Raw genomic sequence first — 15,797 nt, 5'->3', positions numbered from 1 at the left:
AAACCCATACCACTATAAAAAATATTTAAAGAGAATTTAACCTATGTTATAGTTCATAAGGAATTTTAAATGAATAAAAAGTACAAAGGAAAATAAGATAACACTATTCTACCTACTGTCAGATATAAGGCTACAAATAAATACTGTGGGAAGTCTAGCTTGGAATAGATGTTTTCTGTTTCCAATATGGGAACTGTTTTTATTGACTTATACAAAAAAGAGAAAAATTAAAAACTTTCAGTCTGACAAAGATTAATAAAATACAAGGAAGGAATTTCTATATATTTAACTAAGATATTCCACAAAACATTAAGATATTTAAATAAATCTATATACCTGAGATTCTGTCACTGTCCCAATAGCTAAACTGGCTGTTGAAAGAGCATTTTCACTCCTAGAAGAACTATGATTGTAATGGCTCTAGATCCCCAAATTCTACAGAATACGTGGCTTAGAAAAAAGTCTGATCTTTGATACTAGATCACCCATTACTCCAAGTATTTCTCTATATAAGAAAAGGTTTACTTTTTTTTTCTCCATCTTTAGTCCACCATGTTTTAAAAGTACATTCTAAAAATCAGATCAAAACAATTTCTGCTTGCTTCCTAATGTCAAAATTGATTTAGGCACTGTTGAAGAATATCAAATACACACACAAATCTAACCAATTTTAGAGATTTCTTAGTCTAAAGATCTTACATATGTGTATATAATATTGTTTTGATAAATTTTTTTGGTTTTAGTTTTACTAATAATTTTTGAGGTTAAGTAATATAAGTGAAACACTTGTTACATGTGAAATAATTCCATTCAAAATCATACCTGAAGTGTAATATTGTACAGACCTCATTTATTATAACAGTCTTAACTGAAATAAAGGGTATGGGAGAAAAAATGGAAGAGGAAGTGCTAGCTAAAGAGTTGTCCAGGGGTGCCTGGATGGCCAGTTGGTTAAGCACCTAACTCTTGATTTCAGCTCAGATCATGATCTCAGGGTTATGAGATAGAGCCCAGCATGGGGCAGCATGCTTCTGAGCATGGAGCCTGCTTGGGATTCATTCATTCTCTCTCTCTCTCTCTCTCTCTACCCCACCCTCCCCCCACCCACATTCATCCTCATGCTGGCATGCACACTTTCTCTCTCTCCTTAAAAAAAAAAACCCATAAATGAATTGTTTCTTGTATGGTGGACATCTCCATTGTTAGAGTGGGCTAAGAAAAAAGTATTTTTCAGAAAATACACTTCTAAGTTTGAGATAGCTTTTTAAAAGTAGCTTAAGTCAGTATTCATAAGAATAATGAAGTAATCTGAAGATTTTTTATCATTTAATCAAAGACATCATTCACATGTATTAAAGAATCAGACGCCATTAAGAAAATTAATTTTTATTCTCTTAATCAAATCAACATATCAACAATTTTGAATGAAAGTCTGATTCTTGTCATCAACACTTTCAAAGACTTAAAAAAACCTGTAAACTTTAAAACTCTTCATTTTATCTTGTTGAAAAACTGGAACATTAATAAAGTTTGCTTATATAACCAAAGTTATGTGACAAATGAGACAAAGGTCAACCCTAAGATGACTGAATTCAGTAATAATAAGGTATACACTAAAAATTCCCTTTCTCTAGTTGAAAATATTTTTTGTTCTAAAGAAAATAATTGTATGAGAAGGATCTAACCAAAACAGTAAACTGAATTGCCAAAATGCATTATAAACACTGAAAATGAAAGATAAAAAAGATATATAAATCTTCTATTTAAAGCTTTATACACTGGATTGTATCTCTAAAGAAGTTTTGCATGGTAGAAGCAAAGGAAAATTATGAGCAAATCTTGATATTACTGGGATCAGGAAGAGAAACTTCCCCTTTTTATTAGGTATACTCCTTCCATTTATTTGTCTGTTGAGTAGAAAAATATTTGAAGACAGGAAAACATTTAAAATAACACCCTAATAATAATAGCTTTTTTCTCTTATCGTATATAATTCAACTCTAATTGAAATATAGCTCTACATAATGCTATCTTTAGTATTCATTCTGTAAGAGTATTTGAAGCCCTTTTAGGTAGTTCAGTAACAAATACCCTGTGGATGGCATCCAAGGTGAAACGTCAGTGTAGATCATATCAGTACTATATAATATCATGCTTCAGATTTTCCCTTTTTGAGAGTTGAAATTATTCTACATACTGAAAATGCAATATTAAAATATGAGAAAAGCTATGTTATAAACCAAAGAAATTCCATTATCACATTCTTGTTCCCTTGCCCAATTTAGTTTCTACACATGAAATTTTAAGGGAGGAGTTTAGAAGTCTCCCTCATGACATGAAAAATAGATTATAGCATTATAAATAAATGTTATATTTCATTCAAAGTCCAACTGAATCAGAATGAAAAACTGACCAGAGGTAAATCTCCAAAGATCTTGCTAAGAATGTGAGATTCATTAATGATTTTATCAACAAATATATAATAAATTCCTACTATGGGGCAAGAACTGTGTGCTAGGTACTAAAGATAAATGGGGAACAACCTAAGCATGGTCCCTCTCCATGGAGCTTCCTGTCTAGGGGAGGGGACAGGCAACAAACAAAAGAAAAACATAATTAGAGTTGATGATAAGTAGTATAAAGCAAATAAGCAAGTGGTTGAGGTAGGGAAAACCTGAAGGAGAACTCAACTCTGAAGAAAATCACTATTAGGAGAGACATTCTTTGGTGTTTAGCTTGAGATCTTAAGCCCACAGAAGTCTGATCACACAGGGCTATGTAGACCATATAAAAATAATTGTAAATGTGAATGTTATTGAGAGTCAATCACACTTACAAATACTTTATATGAATTATCCTCTTTAACTTTACTAGCACATATTACGCCAGAGAGGAATTAAGCAGTTGTCTAAGGGTCTACAGCTAGAAAGTGGTAAAGCCAGGATTTGACTCCAGGAAATGTATACGAAGAGAAACAATTTTAATGCTTCTTAAGTGGGAACTGACCCAAACTTTTTAACTTTTAATAAGATTGGCTGGAAGATATATGGCTAATGGAAGAGGGCAAACTGGAAGCTCACTTAGAACAACAATAGGGGAGTATAGACAAGAGATAAATGAGGTACTATTACTCTAGCAATCATGGAGATTTAGGAAATAGACCAAGACAGATTTTTGGAGAGAGGACTGACAAGACTTGCTAATTAGGAATGATTATAGAGAATGAGGGATGAAGAGAAATAAAATATGAATTTTAGGCTCTGACTTGATCAAACATGTAGGTAAGTTGTGAAACCATTTGCTAAGAAAGAGGTAAAGAAGGCTAGAAGGAAAAAAAATCAAATATCTGAACTATTTATGTAGTGATTTAAATGTGGAGTCATGATCATACAGGTGGTATTTAGAGTAATTCTAAAAACTATGAAGACAGGCAGAAAGGAAAATGAATGGAGAATAAAGATCACCCAATGCAGGGCTGAGCCAGGAGAATACTGACATTTCAAAGTTGTAAAGAATAAAAGAAGTAAAAAAGAGAGACAGAGACAGAGTCAAAAGGGCAATTACAGAAGGAGAAGGAAATGTCATGGAACATTATATAAGTTAAAGACAGGTTTTTCAATAGAGTTAGTATTTAACTGCTTGTTTTAGCTGGGCAATGGTGTCACGTATGGACAAGGGATCTATCCATTTGGTAGCTTGTATATTATTGGTATCCTTTTAAAAGTTATCCTTTGTGGAGTGGTGAGGGAAAGACATTGCCCAAGAGTGAATACAAGGATGACTCTAAGGTAAGGAAATGAGACAGTATGTATAAACATTTTTTGAGAAGTGAGGTGATGAAGCTGAACATAGAAACGAGCAGAAGGAAATAGAAGTTCAAGGGAGAAGTTTTTCTTTTTGAGTTAGGAGATAGCACTATCTGTTTATATGTGGGTGGGAATGATCCAACAGTGGGAAAAAGATTAAGAATGAGAATAGAGAAAGTAGATAAGTAATGGAAGAGGTGAATGGGGATAGGATCCAGAAGAAGGTGGCCTTTGACAGGAGAAGAGACATTCCAACATGACAGAAAAGAACCAAAGGTATATGCTTCCAGTATGTCTGATGCTAGGATTAAGAGCATTCATTTATGATAAGTTCAATATTCTAATGAAAGGAAGTCTTAAATTATCATGCTAATGAAATATCTAGTTATCTGTATACAGCAATTTTTAAAGGGCACTCAGAATTCTTGTTACTCTCAGGTCACATGGTCTACATGCATGACCAAGAAGATTATTCTTACTTTTACAACAGAATAACATCAAATATATCCTTCAGGTTTTTCCTACTTGTTTCCAGGAATTACTGTTTGCATGGCTCTTGGACTATAAAATATTTTCACAGTTTATTCATGTCATAGCTTATATCAATACTTTATTTTTTTTAAATAAGAAGTTTATTTAGACAAGATGCTTGATGAAGGGAAAACTATCGAGGATTCATCTCTTATAGACTTATTAAATCCTCTCTAAAGACAGATTACCCTACATTTAACATCTATGTACAAAAATGTTATAAAACCATCCTTGATTTATTTTATACTAATAAATGAAAAATATTAAAATTCTCCAAACAAGATATGTCAAAATTTTCATGTTCTTTTTTTTGGTTAAACAGTGAAAACAAAGTAAGTTGCTAGAATATAAAGAGTTGAATGAGGATGAGCACAGAGAACGAGAGTATTTTCACAGAGTCATTATTTTTCCCCATCCCATCTCAATTTGATGTCAATCAAAATACACCACTGGATATTTAGTACCAAAAAAGTGCAATATGCTAGTGCAAATGTGCAAGTGACTTTATGTACAGTAAAGAAATGGGAAAGAGGATAATGTCTATGCTACCTAAAGCAATCTACACATTTAATGCAATTCCTATCAAAGTACCATCCATCTTTTTCAAAGAAATGGAACAAATAATTCTAAAATTTATATGGAACCAGAAAAGACCTCGAATAGCCAAAGGGATATTGAAAAAGAAAGCCAACGTTGGTGGCATCACAATTCCGGACTTCAAGCTCTATTACAAAGCTGTCATCATCAAGACAGCATGGTACTGGCACAAAAACAGACCCATAGATCTATGGAACAGAATAGAGAGCCCAGAAATAGACCCTCAACTCTATGGTCAACTAATCTTCAACAAAGCAGGAAAGAATGTCCAATGGAAAAAAGACAGCCTCTTCAATAAGTGGTGCTGGGAAAATTGGACAGCCACATGCAGAAAAATGAAATTGGACCATTTCCTTACACCACACACGAAAATAGACTCAAAATGGATGAAGGACCTCAATGTGAGAAAGGAATCCATCAAAATCCTTGAGGAGAACACAGGCAGCAACCTCTTCGACCTCAGCCGCAGCAACATCTTCCTAGGAACAACGCCAAAGGCAAGGGAAGCAAGGGCAAAAATGAACTCTTGGGATTTCATCAAGATCAAAAGCTTTTGCACAGCAAAGGAAACAGTTAACAAAATCAAAAGACAACTGACAGACTGGGAGAAGATATTTGCAAACGACATATCAGATAAAGGACTAGTGTCCAGAATCTATAAAGAACTTAGCAAACTCAACACCCAAAGAACAAATAATCCAATCAAGAAATGGGCAGAGGACATGAACAGACATTTCTGCAAAGAAGACATCCAGATGGCCAACAGACACATGAAAAAGTGCTCCATATCACTCGGCATCAGGGAAATACAAATCAAAACCACAATGCGATATCACCTCACACCAGTCAGAATGGCTAAAATCAACAAGTCAGGAAATGACAGATGCTGGTGAGGATGCGGAGAAAGGGGAACCCTCCTACACTGTTGGTGGGAATGCAAGCTGGTGCAGCCACTCTGGAAAACAGCATGGAAGTTCCTCAAAATGTTGAAAATAGAACTGCCCTATGACCCAGCAATTGCACTATTGGGTATTTACCCTAAAGATACAAACGTAGTGATCCAAAGGGGCACGTGCACCCGAATGTTTATAGCAGCAATGTCCACAATAGCCAAACTATGGAAAGAACCTAGATGTCCATCAACAGATGAATGGATCAAGAAGATGTGGTATATATACACAATGGAATACTATGCAGCCATCAAAAGAAATGAAATCTTGCCATTTGCAACAACATGGATGGAACTAGAGTGTATCATGCTTAGCAAAATAAGTCAAGCAGAGAAAGACAACTATCATATGATCTCCCTGATATGAGGAAGTGGTGATGCAACATGGGGGCTTAAGTAGGTACGAGAAGAATAAATGAAAGAAGATGGGATTGGGAGGGAGACAAACCATAAGTGACTCTTAATCTCACAAAACAAACTGAGGGTTGCTGGGGGGAGGGGGTTGGGGAGAAGGGGGTGGGATTATGGACATTGGGGAGGGTATGTGCTTTGGTGAGTGCTGTGAAGTGTGTAAACCTGGTGATTCACAGACCTGTACCCCTGGGGATAAAAATATATGTTTATAAAAAATAAAAAATTATTAAAAAAAAAAAGAAATGGGAAAGAGGAAAATGAAAAGGAAGATCATGTATTAGTCAGGATGTGGTGGAACAGAACTGTTTTGTTTTGTTTTGTTTTGAACAGAGAATGTATTCTTGGTCTGTAGGAAGAGAGTGCTGGAATAAAATAACAAGTTCCTTCTTTAGTAGATACTTTCTGTCTACTGCTGGAATGCATCAATTTTGTCCTTCATTCTCATTTCTAACTGTGTGGGTTTGTCTGCTTCACTGATTGGCTGCCTTTCAAATGGGACTCCGATCTGCCTCAGAGACAGACCCTGTGTTCACAGAGGTTTTCCTTAGTTTGTTTAGTGTTGTATGCTTAAATCTTACACAGCTCCACAGAACCACGTGAACATTACTATGATTATTTTTCTCAGTCTTGACTTCTCCTTTGGGCTTTTCATCCACCATGGAGAATTTTGGAGTCTCCTCAGCTGCCACTTCACAAAGGAGGTACCAGGTCATCCACTGCGAATGAGTACACAAGCAAGTACCAACACAGACAGAAGAAGCACTTCATTTCTTTATATGGCTGAAGATCATTCCACTGCATGGAATACACATTATTTATTCATTCATTCATTAGTTGATGGGACATTTAGGTTGTTTTCCCTTTTTGGCTATTATGAATAATGCTACTATAAATATTTGTAGAGACACTTTTTGTGAACACATTTTCAATTCTCTTGGAAATATATACACACACATATATAGGAGTCACATGCAAGGTCATATGGTACATCTATGTTTAACCTTTTGAGGAACTGCCAGACTGTTTTTCAAAGGGCCTGCATCATTCTGCTTTTCTACTGTCAAAGTATGAGGGTTTCAATTTTTCTAGGTCCTTGCCAATATTTGTTATTATGTGTTCTTTTGATTTCAGCCATCCTGGTGGGTGTGCAGTAGTATTGCATTGTGGGTTTTTTTGTTTTTTTAGTTTTTTGCATTGTGATTTTGATTTGCAGTTTTCTGATGGTTAATGATTCTGAGCATCTTTTTTTTTTTTTTTTAAGATTTTATTTATTTATCTGTCAGAGAGAGAGCACAAGCAGGCAGAGTGGCAGGCAGAGGCAGAGGGAGAAGCAGGCTCCCTGCCAAGCAAGGAGCCCAGTGTGGAACTCGATTCCAGGACCCTGGGATCGTGACTTGAGCCGAAGGCAGATGCTTAATCAACTGAGCCACCCAGGCAGCCCAATAGTGAGCATCTTTTTTGTGTTTATCAGTCATCTGTATATTACCTTTGGAAAAATGTCTATTCAGATTCTTTGCCCATTTTAAAATGTTTTTTTTTAATTTCAAATTTTCAAGAGTTCTTTATATATATTCTAGATAGAAATCTCTTAGCAGACATAAGCAAAAAAATTTTTTTGCAAAACTTTTTCTCAGTCTTTGGGTCATCTTTTTACTTTCTTGATGGTATTCTTCCAAGCACAAAGGTAAAATTTGATTATGTCCATTCATCTATTTTTTCTTTTGTGGCTTATACATCCAGGAAACTATTCTTAAATCAAGGTCATGAAGATTTGCATTTATGCTTTCTTCTAAGAGTTTTCCAAGTAAGTCTGATCCATTTTCAGTAATTTTTGTATATGCTATGAGGAAGCAGTATACAAGCAACTTTTATTAGTGTTTTTCATCTTAATAATGTAAAACTTTTAAACAGATTCAGATTTCAAAAGTGCTTTTTAGCTCTTGAAAGATACATTAATTGCTTTCTATAAGTGCGAAAAGTATTTATCAACTCCATTTTTACTTTGTGAAAGCTCAGTAATCTTTGAAGTTTTACTTTATACTTTCCTCCTTCCTTCTCTTAGTCCTACTAAATACTTCTGAACACAGTTTTTGTCATTTTAAATTAAGAACTGTGGTACAACTGTAGAGTAATAAGCAGGTCTCCATAAAACTAATTTTATCTCTTTATATTTTCCATATTTGCTACTTCAAATTCTTATCAGAATGTTTTCAATCTTGTTTTAAGTGTCACATTTGTGTTTCTTAGCTTAAGAAACTATTATTTTTCAGTCTATAGATGGGGAGAAATTAAAACTTGAAGCAAATTAATTCAGTTTCTCTCTCATCTACTTTAATTACCGTACTGTCTATTTCTCAGTCTTCCCAGTAAATTACCAAAACAATTCCCTGGTTTTTTTTTTTTTTTTTTAGGCTTGGATTCTAATCTCAAATCTGCCAACCTCCCAACTCTGGCTATTTCTCAGTAACATCTCAATCCCTAAACCATGAAACTCTGCAAGCACTGTTTTCAATTGCTCACTAAGACATACTCCACCTTAGGGAAAAAAAAACAAAAAAACCCACCTGAATTTCTCTAATACTATGGAGCCACATGACGTACTCCTACCAGTGGATTTACTGTATTTCTCATCCCCATACTTCCTCCACCCATTCTTATCCTTGGATTTTCACTGATTAATATTCTCAAGCTTGCCTGTCTTAGCTCATGGAGCTCCTCCTTCGGTACTGGGGTAAACACTTGTATCACCATTTTACAGAACGTCATTACTCTTTCTCATTGAAGAGTAGAACACGAAGAAATTACTTGACTCAGAAACTCTCAAGATTCCTAAAGGATCAGAGATCATTTCTCATTGTTCTACAAGCACTTATATCAGCATTCAGACAAAAGGTAAGGTTTAACTATTCTTTCCAAAAGTTTGCTTGTATTTTACAAATTTAATCTTCCAAATAATAGATATGCTTTGGCTAGAGGTTCACAATTAAGTTTACTTACAAATTAAGTTTCTTTGGTTTGATTTCAGTAAAAACAAAGCAAAACAAAACAGTATAAATAGTTTAAAACAAAAAAAGGAAGACTTTGCAAATGTGTTTTTCAGTTAACTTCTAAGATGAGAAATTTAAAATAACTCCTTACTTCCTTTCTTGGGAATTAGAGCCATATATTCACACTGAAATACTATGCGTGTATGTGTATACATATATATAAACATTATATATTTGCATGTATGTGTGTATAAACATTTCCTAAGCCATGTTTCTGTTTGAATAATGTATGCTTATATATTGTTACAAGAGTATTTTTACTTCATGGACTTTTTAGAGTTGAATCATTTCCTTTTTATCAAAAAGGACAGCTAACACCTTAGAACAAGGCAAAAAGCATTTCCCTTTAAATATTTAAACAACTCATTCTAAAAATAATCCTTTCAAGAATTATTTCTACCCCACCCAACTGTCTAAGAAACAAGAGTAACAACTAGATTATTAATGCGTAAATTTCTACTCAGGAGAATACCATAACCTTAATGCAACCCTGTTATTGCACAGGAGATGATTATTGCTTAACCTTGGTTTTGATTTCATTAATTTAGGAATTTTAGGTTTGATCTATGAGATTTTGATACTACTTTTATTTTCAAAGCCTTAATAGCCTTAATATTTAGTATCTTTCATAATCAAACTAAATTATTAGTGATAATAAATAAGAAATAAATTTTTCATTTCATGAAGTTCATCTCAAACATCTAATAATTAATCATGATTTCACAGCCCATCTTTAGAAATATCCCTAAAAAATCATATTGCTATGAAAGAATTCAGTAAGTATCTAACAAATAATTATATGGTTCGATAGAGGTATTAGTTAATGATATGGCAATAATCATTTTGTAGTACATAAGTATATCAAATCAACATGGACGTCTTAAACTTACACTGTATATCAATTATATCTAAGTCAAGTTGGAAAAAAAAAGAACTAAACAAAACAAAAAAATATACCATAATAAATGCCCAGATTTTCTCAAAATCCAAGATGCCAAATATTGTATCAGGACAGGGAAATTAAGAGTCCAGATATATGATTTATTTATCTGTGAACCTAATTTCCTCTATTAAAACTGGTTTATAGTTGTCACTCTCTTCTTCTCTTTCACAAATATGCTTTAGGAGGTAGAAATCAGTATGGTAATTTAGCAGCACCTAAGGCAGTGTGGTCCAATAGAAGGTATGCATCTGTGCTGTGCAATTTGGTAATCACTAGCCGCACATGTCTACTGAACACCTAAAATGTGATATGGCAACTGAAGAAGTGATTTAGTAATTTCACCTACTCTTAATGAATATTAATTAACATAGTGGCATGTGGTTAGTGACCATTGTATTAAACAGTACATGTTTAAGGTATTGAAATTATTGAATATTTTCATTTACAAATACTTTGGAAATAGAGAAAAGTGGTTTCTTTTTTTTTTTTTTAAGATTTTTATTTATTTATTTGACAGAGATCACAAGTAGGCAGAGAGGCAGGCAGAGAGAGAGGGGGAGGTAGGCTCCCTGCTGGGATGGGGCCCCATCCCAGGACCTTGAGATTGTGATCTGAGCTGAAGGCAGAGGCGTTAACCCACTGAGCCACCCAGGAGCCCTGAAAAGTGGTTTCTTTAACAGAAGCTATCAACAGAGGACTTTATAGGAATGCCTGTTGTCCTAATATGAATCTTTTTTCTATCACTCTAAAAAATATAATTTTTTATATTATTTATATTATTTATAAAGTCCTGTTTTTCACATGACACAGCATAGTCATCTCTTCAGTGAATACAACCTAAGAAAAACAGCACTGGTATAGCGTGCCCTTAAAAGACAATTGAGCAATCATTAGTTACATATATTAATTAAAACAAAGAAATAAAATGTGGTAAGAGTAAAAATGCTATAGGAATTTCATGGTTAGATTTTCCTTCAGATTAAATGGTCAGGGAAAAGTCTGTGGAAAGAATGGAATCTCAAGTATTAAAAGTGTAAGAAACAGAAATGATTCAGAGAAAAGATGTTCTAGGTATAATGTGAAGCCTGAAAAGATAAACCAAAAATGTATGTTTAGCTGATGAATGGAATTTTCCTGAGAAGACAAAAAGGAAGAAATAAAATAGTTGAGGACTTTAGAAAGGAATGAATCTTCATTCTATCTTTATTTCTAATCTTTAGGTGACTGTTTTAAATATATATATTTTAAAATCAAAAGGACATTTAAACCTGGTTGTTTTGAAGTCTCTCAGAGCTGTAGAGATGTATTCAGATAAATGTTTTTCCATGAGTGCTACTCTGATCCAGGCTCTACCCTAAAAGGAAGAAAAAGAATAAAATGTGAAAAAAAAATTACAAATTAAAAATATTTTGCCCACTGTGTCATCAAAAATATAAGCATTTTAATATGTAAAGAACTCAGTCAAATAAAACTTTTGATAATGCCTAAAAAATAAGTAGATGAGAACACATAAATTTTGATTACATATAGTATACCGTTATATCTCTAGAGATACAGGATGCAGAGATATACAGGATATAATACTAACCTTCTATCTTCTGAAGAGACATAACTATTAATATTGGGTCAGAGACTTCTTTTCATAACTCTCTACCTTAATGCCCAGATTAACATGCTAATTAAAATGAGTCCCCTTATGAAACATGAACAGTTCGTCTATTCTATTAAGAAAAAAATAATCACTGTCATACCATTTGTTTAAGAAAATTTCCCACCTATTCTTCCAGAGGGAGGTTTTAGATAACTAATAACCAAATTTCATTATTTATCATGCATCCAAATCATGAATTACTGAGTTTGTATCCAGGACATTCTAAAAACTATTACTGAATATTAAGCCAGAAAAAAACAAACACATGGCAAAATTACTCAGAACCATATTCTAGCGGAAAATCACAGAAACAGACAATTATGACTAAATGTGAGTAACTTTATTGAAAGAAGTAATATCATTCAATAGTTGAGTAGCCAGTTAATTATTTTTTAGTAATCCAAAGCATTTCTCCTGGACTCTTTGTTTAGAATGAAAGAATATAAGAAGTCATATTTGTAAGAAGAATTTAAAAATTTGATTACTTTCATTTTCCCTCAGCCCTCCCACAAATCTCCAGAAAATCCATGAAGATTAATGAGATAGGAAAATCAAAACACTGCAACGACAGTTGAGAACAGAAGTGACACTAATCAATATATATAATGGTTGACTACCCATCTGGAGATAAAAAGCATTCTTTAGAAATGTCTACAACTCTAGTGAATTCACCAAACTTCTGGATAGGAAGGATCAAAAAGCAGTCATTCTAGACAGTAGTAAAACCTGACCAACTAGAAGCAGCAGTATTGTTGGGAAATAAAGGAATGATAAGGGTGTGATTAGCATGACAGTCAATTTGCGCATCAAGCTCAAAACCCCTTTCAGCTTGACAGTGCTCAGTCCATTGTTTCTGCAGAGTAAGCCTTGAGGAACCTACAATTAGCTGTGGCTGACCTAACAGGAAGGAAGCGGCAAGCCATTGGTCAGCAATTCCAAGTTTCTCTCTTGAAATTTCCTTTGAAAGACAAGGAAGCTGGCGTGGGCTTGAAACAAAAGGCTAAGATTTCACCAGAGCAGAAGCTGGGAGAGTTGCTCTCCAGAGAAAGTTAGACACAGGAGACTGTGCTGTTGCTATATAAGAAATGTGGGGAAAGTCCTGCTTCCTGATGTATTAATTTCAATCCATGCAAAAGTGGGCTGTACCTAATTTCCTGTCCTTGGATGTTTACGGAATTCATTATTACACTGTAATAATACACTGTGCTAATTTTAAGGTTTCTTTTCTTTCAACAAAAAAAAACTCACTAGAACAGAAGACAAACAGGTATAAATGTCATTGGAACGAACACATGGGGGACATGTTCCCCACCAAGTGGGGAAGTCGAAAAACCAGGTTTAAGATTTTAGACTTTATCAGTTGGATAATGGTTTAACACTTAAGGTTTGTTTTTTTTCCTCCAGAGACACAAATATTCATTTCTTTGTCACTGAAAGTTTTCGACTGACAAACAAATAAATAAATAGTAGTCAACACTTACTCTTTTTTTTTTTTAAGATTTTATTTGTTTATTTGACAGACAGAGATCACAGTAGACAGAAAGGCAGGCAGAGAGAGAGGGAAGCAGGCTCCCTGCTGAGCAGAAAGCCCGATGGGGGACTCGATCCCAGGACCCTAAGATCATGACCCCAGCTGAAGGCAGCAACTTAACCCACTGAGCCACCCAGGCGCCCCAGTAGTCAACACTTCTTAAGGCTGTAATTAATATATGCTTGGCTCTGTTTTAAGATATATTAAGATATTTATATATATTAAGATATTTAATCTTCCCGGGGTGTCTGGGTGGCTCAGTCAGTTAAGTGTTGAACTCCTGATTTGGGCCCAGGTCAGGATCTCAGAGTTGTAAGATCGAGGCCCCTTTGGGCCCCGTGCTCATCGGGGAGTCTGCTTGAGAGTCTCATTCTCCTTCTGCCTCTCTGCCTGCTCAAATTCTTGCTCTTAAATAAAGAAGGAAATCTTAAAAAAAAAAAAAAAAAAAGATATTTAACTTTCCCAAGAATTGTGTGGGTTACGTTACAAAACTATCCCTACTTTTCTCTATAAGGAAACAAAAAAAAAGACAAATCAAGAACATAGGAAACATCACCACCAAACTAACCAACCTAATTGAATAAAAACCTATATATTCTATATTCCTTTCTGTTTCAGGGGATAAACTGTAATCATGTAAGAGAACAAAAAGACAAACTAGAGAATAGGCAAAGATATCTGTATTACATGCATCTGACAAAAGACTCATTTATCAAATACAAATAATTCTTACAAATCCATAAAAATAAATAAAAAATGGGGCCTACAAGGGGAACACTTCAATGACAGATTCAATTTCTTTAGTGGATATGGGAATATCCAGATGTTTTCTTCCTTTTTATGTTAGTTTTAGAATTTTTTTCAAAGAATTTGTCCATTTCATCTACAGTTTAAATTGTGTAGGTATGAAGTATTCATAATATCCTTTTAGGATTTTTAATGCCTATAGGGTCTATGGGGTTGATTGGGCTCTTTATTCCTGATACTGGTAATTTGTAATCTCTCTTTTTCTTTTTATGAATGCTTCTTGCTGGAAGCTTATCAATTATATTAATCTTTTTAGAACGACCAAGTTTTTGTTTAGTTGATTTTCTCCAAGTGTACATTTTTTTCATTTAATTCAATTTTTGCTTTTCATTATTTCTTTCCTTCTTTTGGAGTATGTATTTTTTAATAGGTTTTTAGATGAAAACTTTGATCACTGATTTTTAGCCTTTACTCTATTTTTATATACATAAGAGTCTATATTAAAGTTTATTTTCCTCTAACCACAAGTTTTTACATGTTATATTTTCATTATCACTACTTTCCACCTATTTTCCAATTTCAACTGTAATTTCTTCTTTCATCCATGAGTTATTAAGAAGTCCCTCTCAATGTTGACTCACATAAGCATTTTCTAGTTTTCTTTTTGTTATTAATCATAGCTTAATTCCTTTGTGGTTAGATAACACACTTTAGATGATTTCAATCTGAAATTCAAAGAGATGAATTATAAAATCAGCCAATGATCAATTTTTGTGTAGGTTCTATGTTTGACATGAATAAGTATTTTATAGTTTTCTATCTACACTTTATTACATATATAGTATATTATATTATATACTATGTTATATATTATATATATATTTATATATATTAAATACGGAATATATACTCCAGTTCTCTGGTACTACTAGTCTTTATTTATATTTTCTACTACAATTACTTAAAGGCTCATTATCTTGGGACACCTGGGTGGCTCAGTGGATTAAGCCTCTGCCTTCGGCTCAGGTCATGATCTAAGGTTCCTGGGATCGAGCCCCACATCAGGCTCTCTGCTCAGAGAGCCTGCTGCCCCCCGCTCCACTCTCTCCTACTTGTGATCTCTCTCTCTCTCTGTCAAATAAATAAATAAAATTAAATTTAAAAGTTCATTATCTTCATCTCCCATAGGTCTGTTTCACTTTTTTTTTATATTTCTTAGTTTTGGTCATTTGATCTTGTTTTCTGATATTTGTAGTGGGTTTTGATCGAATACTGGACATTGTATATAAAATTCTGTAGCTGCACTAATACTATCTTTCCTTAGAATAGATTTAATTTTCTTCAAATAGGCAAGGAGTATACTTGAAAATCACTCTACACTATTTAAGGGCACCATTTTAGGTCTTCTTTGCGCTGGTCTTCATCTGAATTTCCCTTACTCCCAAGGGAAGAGATCGCAAATAAAAAAGAGATCCCTAGGGTATTTTACAGGGCCCCTCCAACTTGTTTGACCTTGAACTCTAACCTCTGTCTCTTCAGAACAAGAGTAGGAAATCTTCAATCAGCTTTTTTAGCCTCCTA

At 34.0% G+C, this 15,797-nt stretch overlaps 1 protein-coding gene across 7 annotated transcripts in view; it reads right to left on the bottom strand.

Annotated features, from left to right (window-relative positions):
• Positions 1–15,797, bottom strand: part of RUNDC3B (RUN domain containing 3B) — a 140,181-nt gene that overhangs the window by 57,466 nt on the left and 66,918 nt on the right. For all 7 annotated transcript variants that reach the window (XM_059171016.1, XM_059171020.1, XM_059171018.1 and 4 more), the window contains one exon: positions 11,556–11,641. In XM_059171016.1, coding sequence (XP_059026999.1) covers positions 11,556–11,641 — 86 coding nt within the window. The remainder of the gene's footprint in view (positions 1–11,555; positions 11,642–15,797) is intronic.

This window comes from Mustela lutreola, chromosome 4 (genome assembly GCF_030435805.1).
Source record: "Mustela lutreola isolate mMusLut2 chromosome 4, mMusLut2.pri, whole genome shotgun sequence".
Taxonomy (NCBI): domain Eukaryota; kingdom Metazoa; phylum Chordata; class Mammalia; order Carnivora; family Mustelidae; genus Mustela; species Mustela lutreola.
This window is presented reverse-complemented; position numbering and strand designations above follow the sequence as displayed.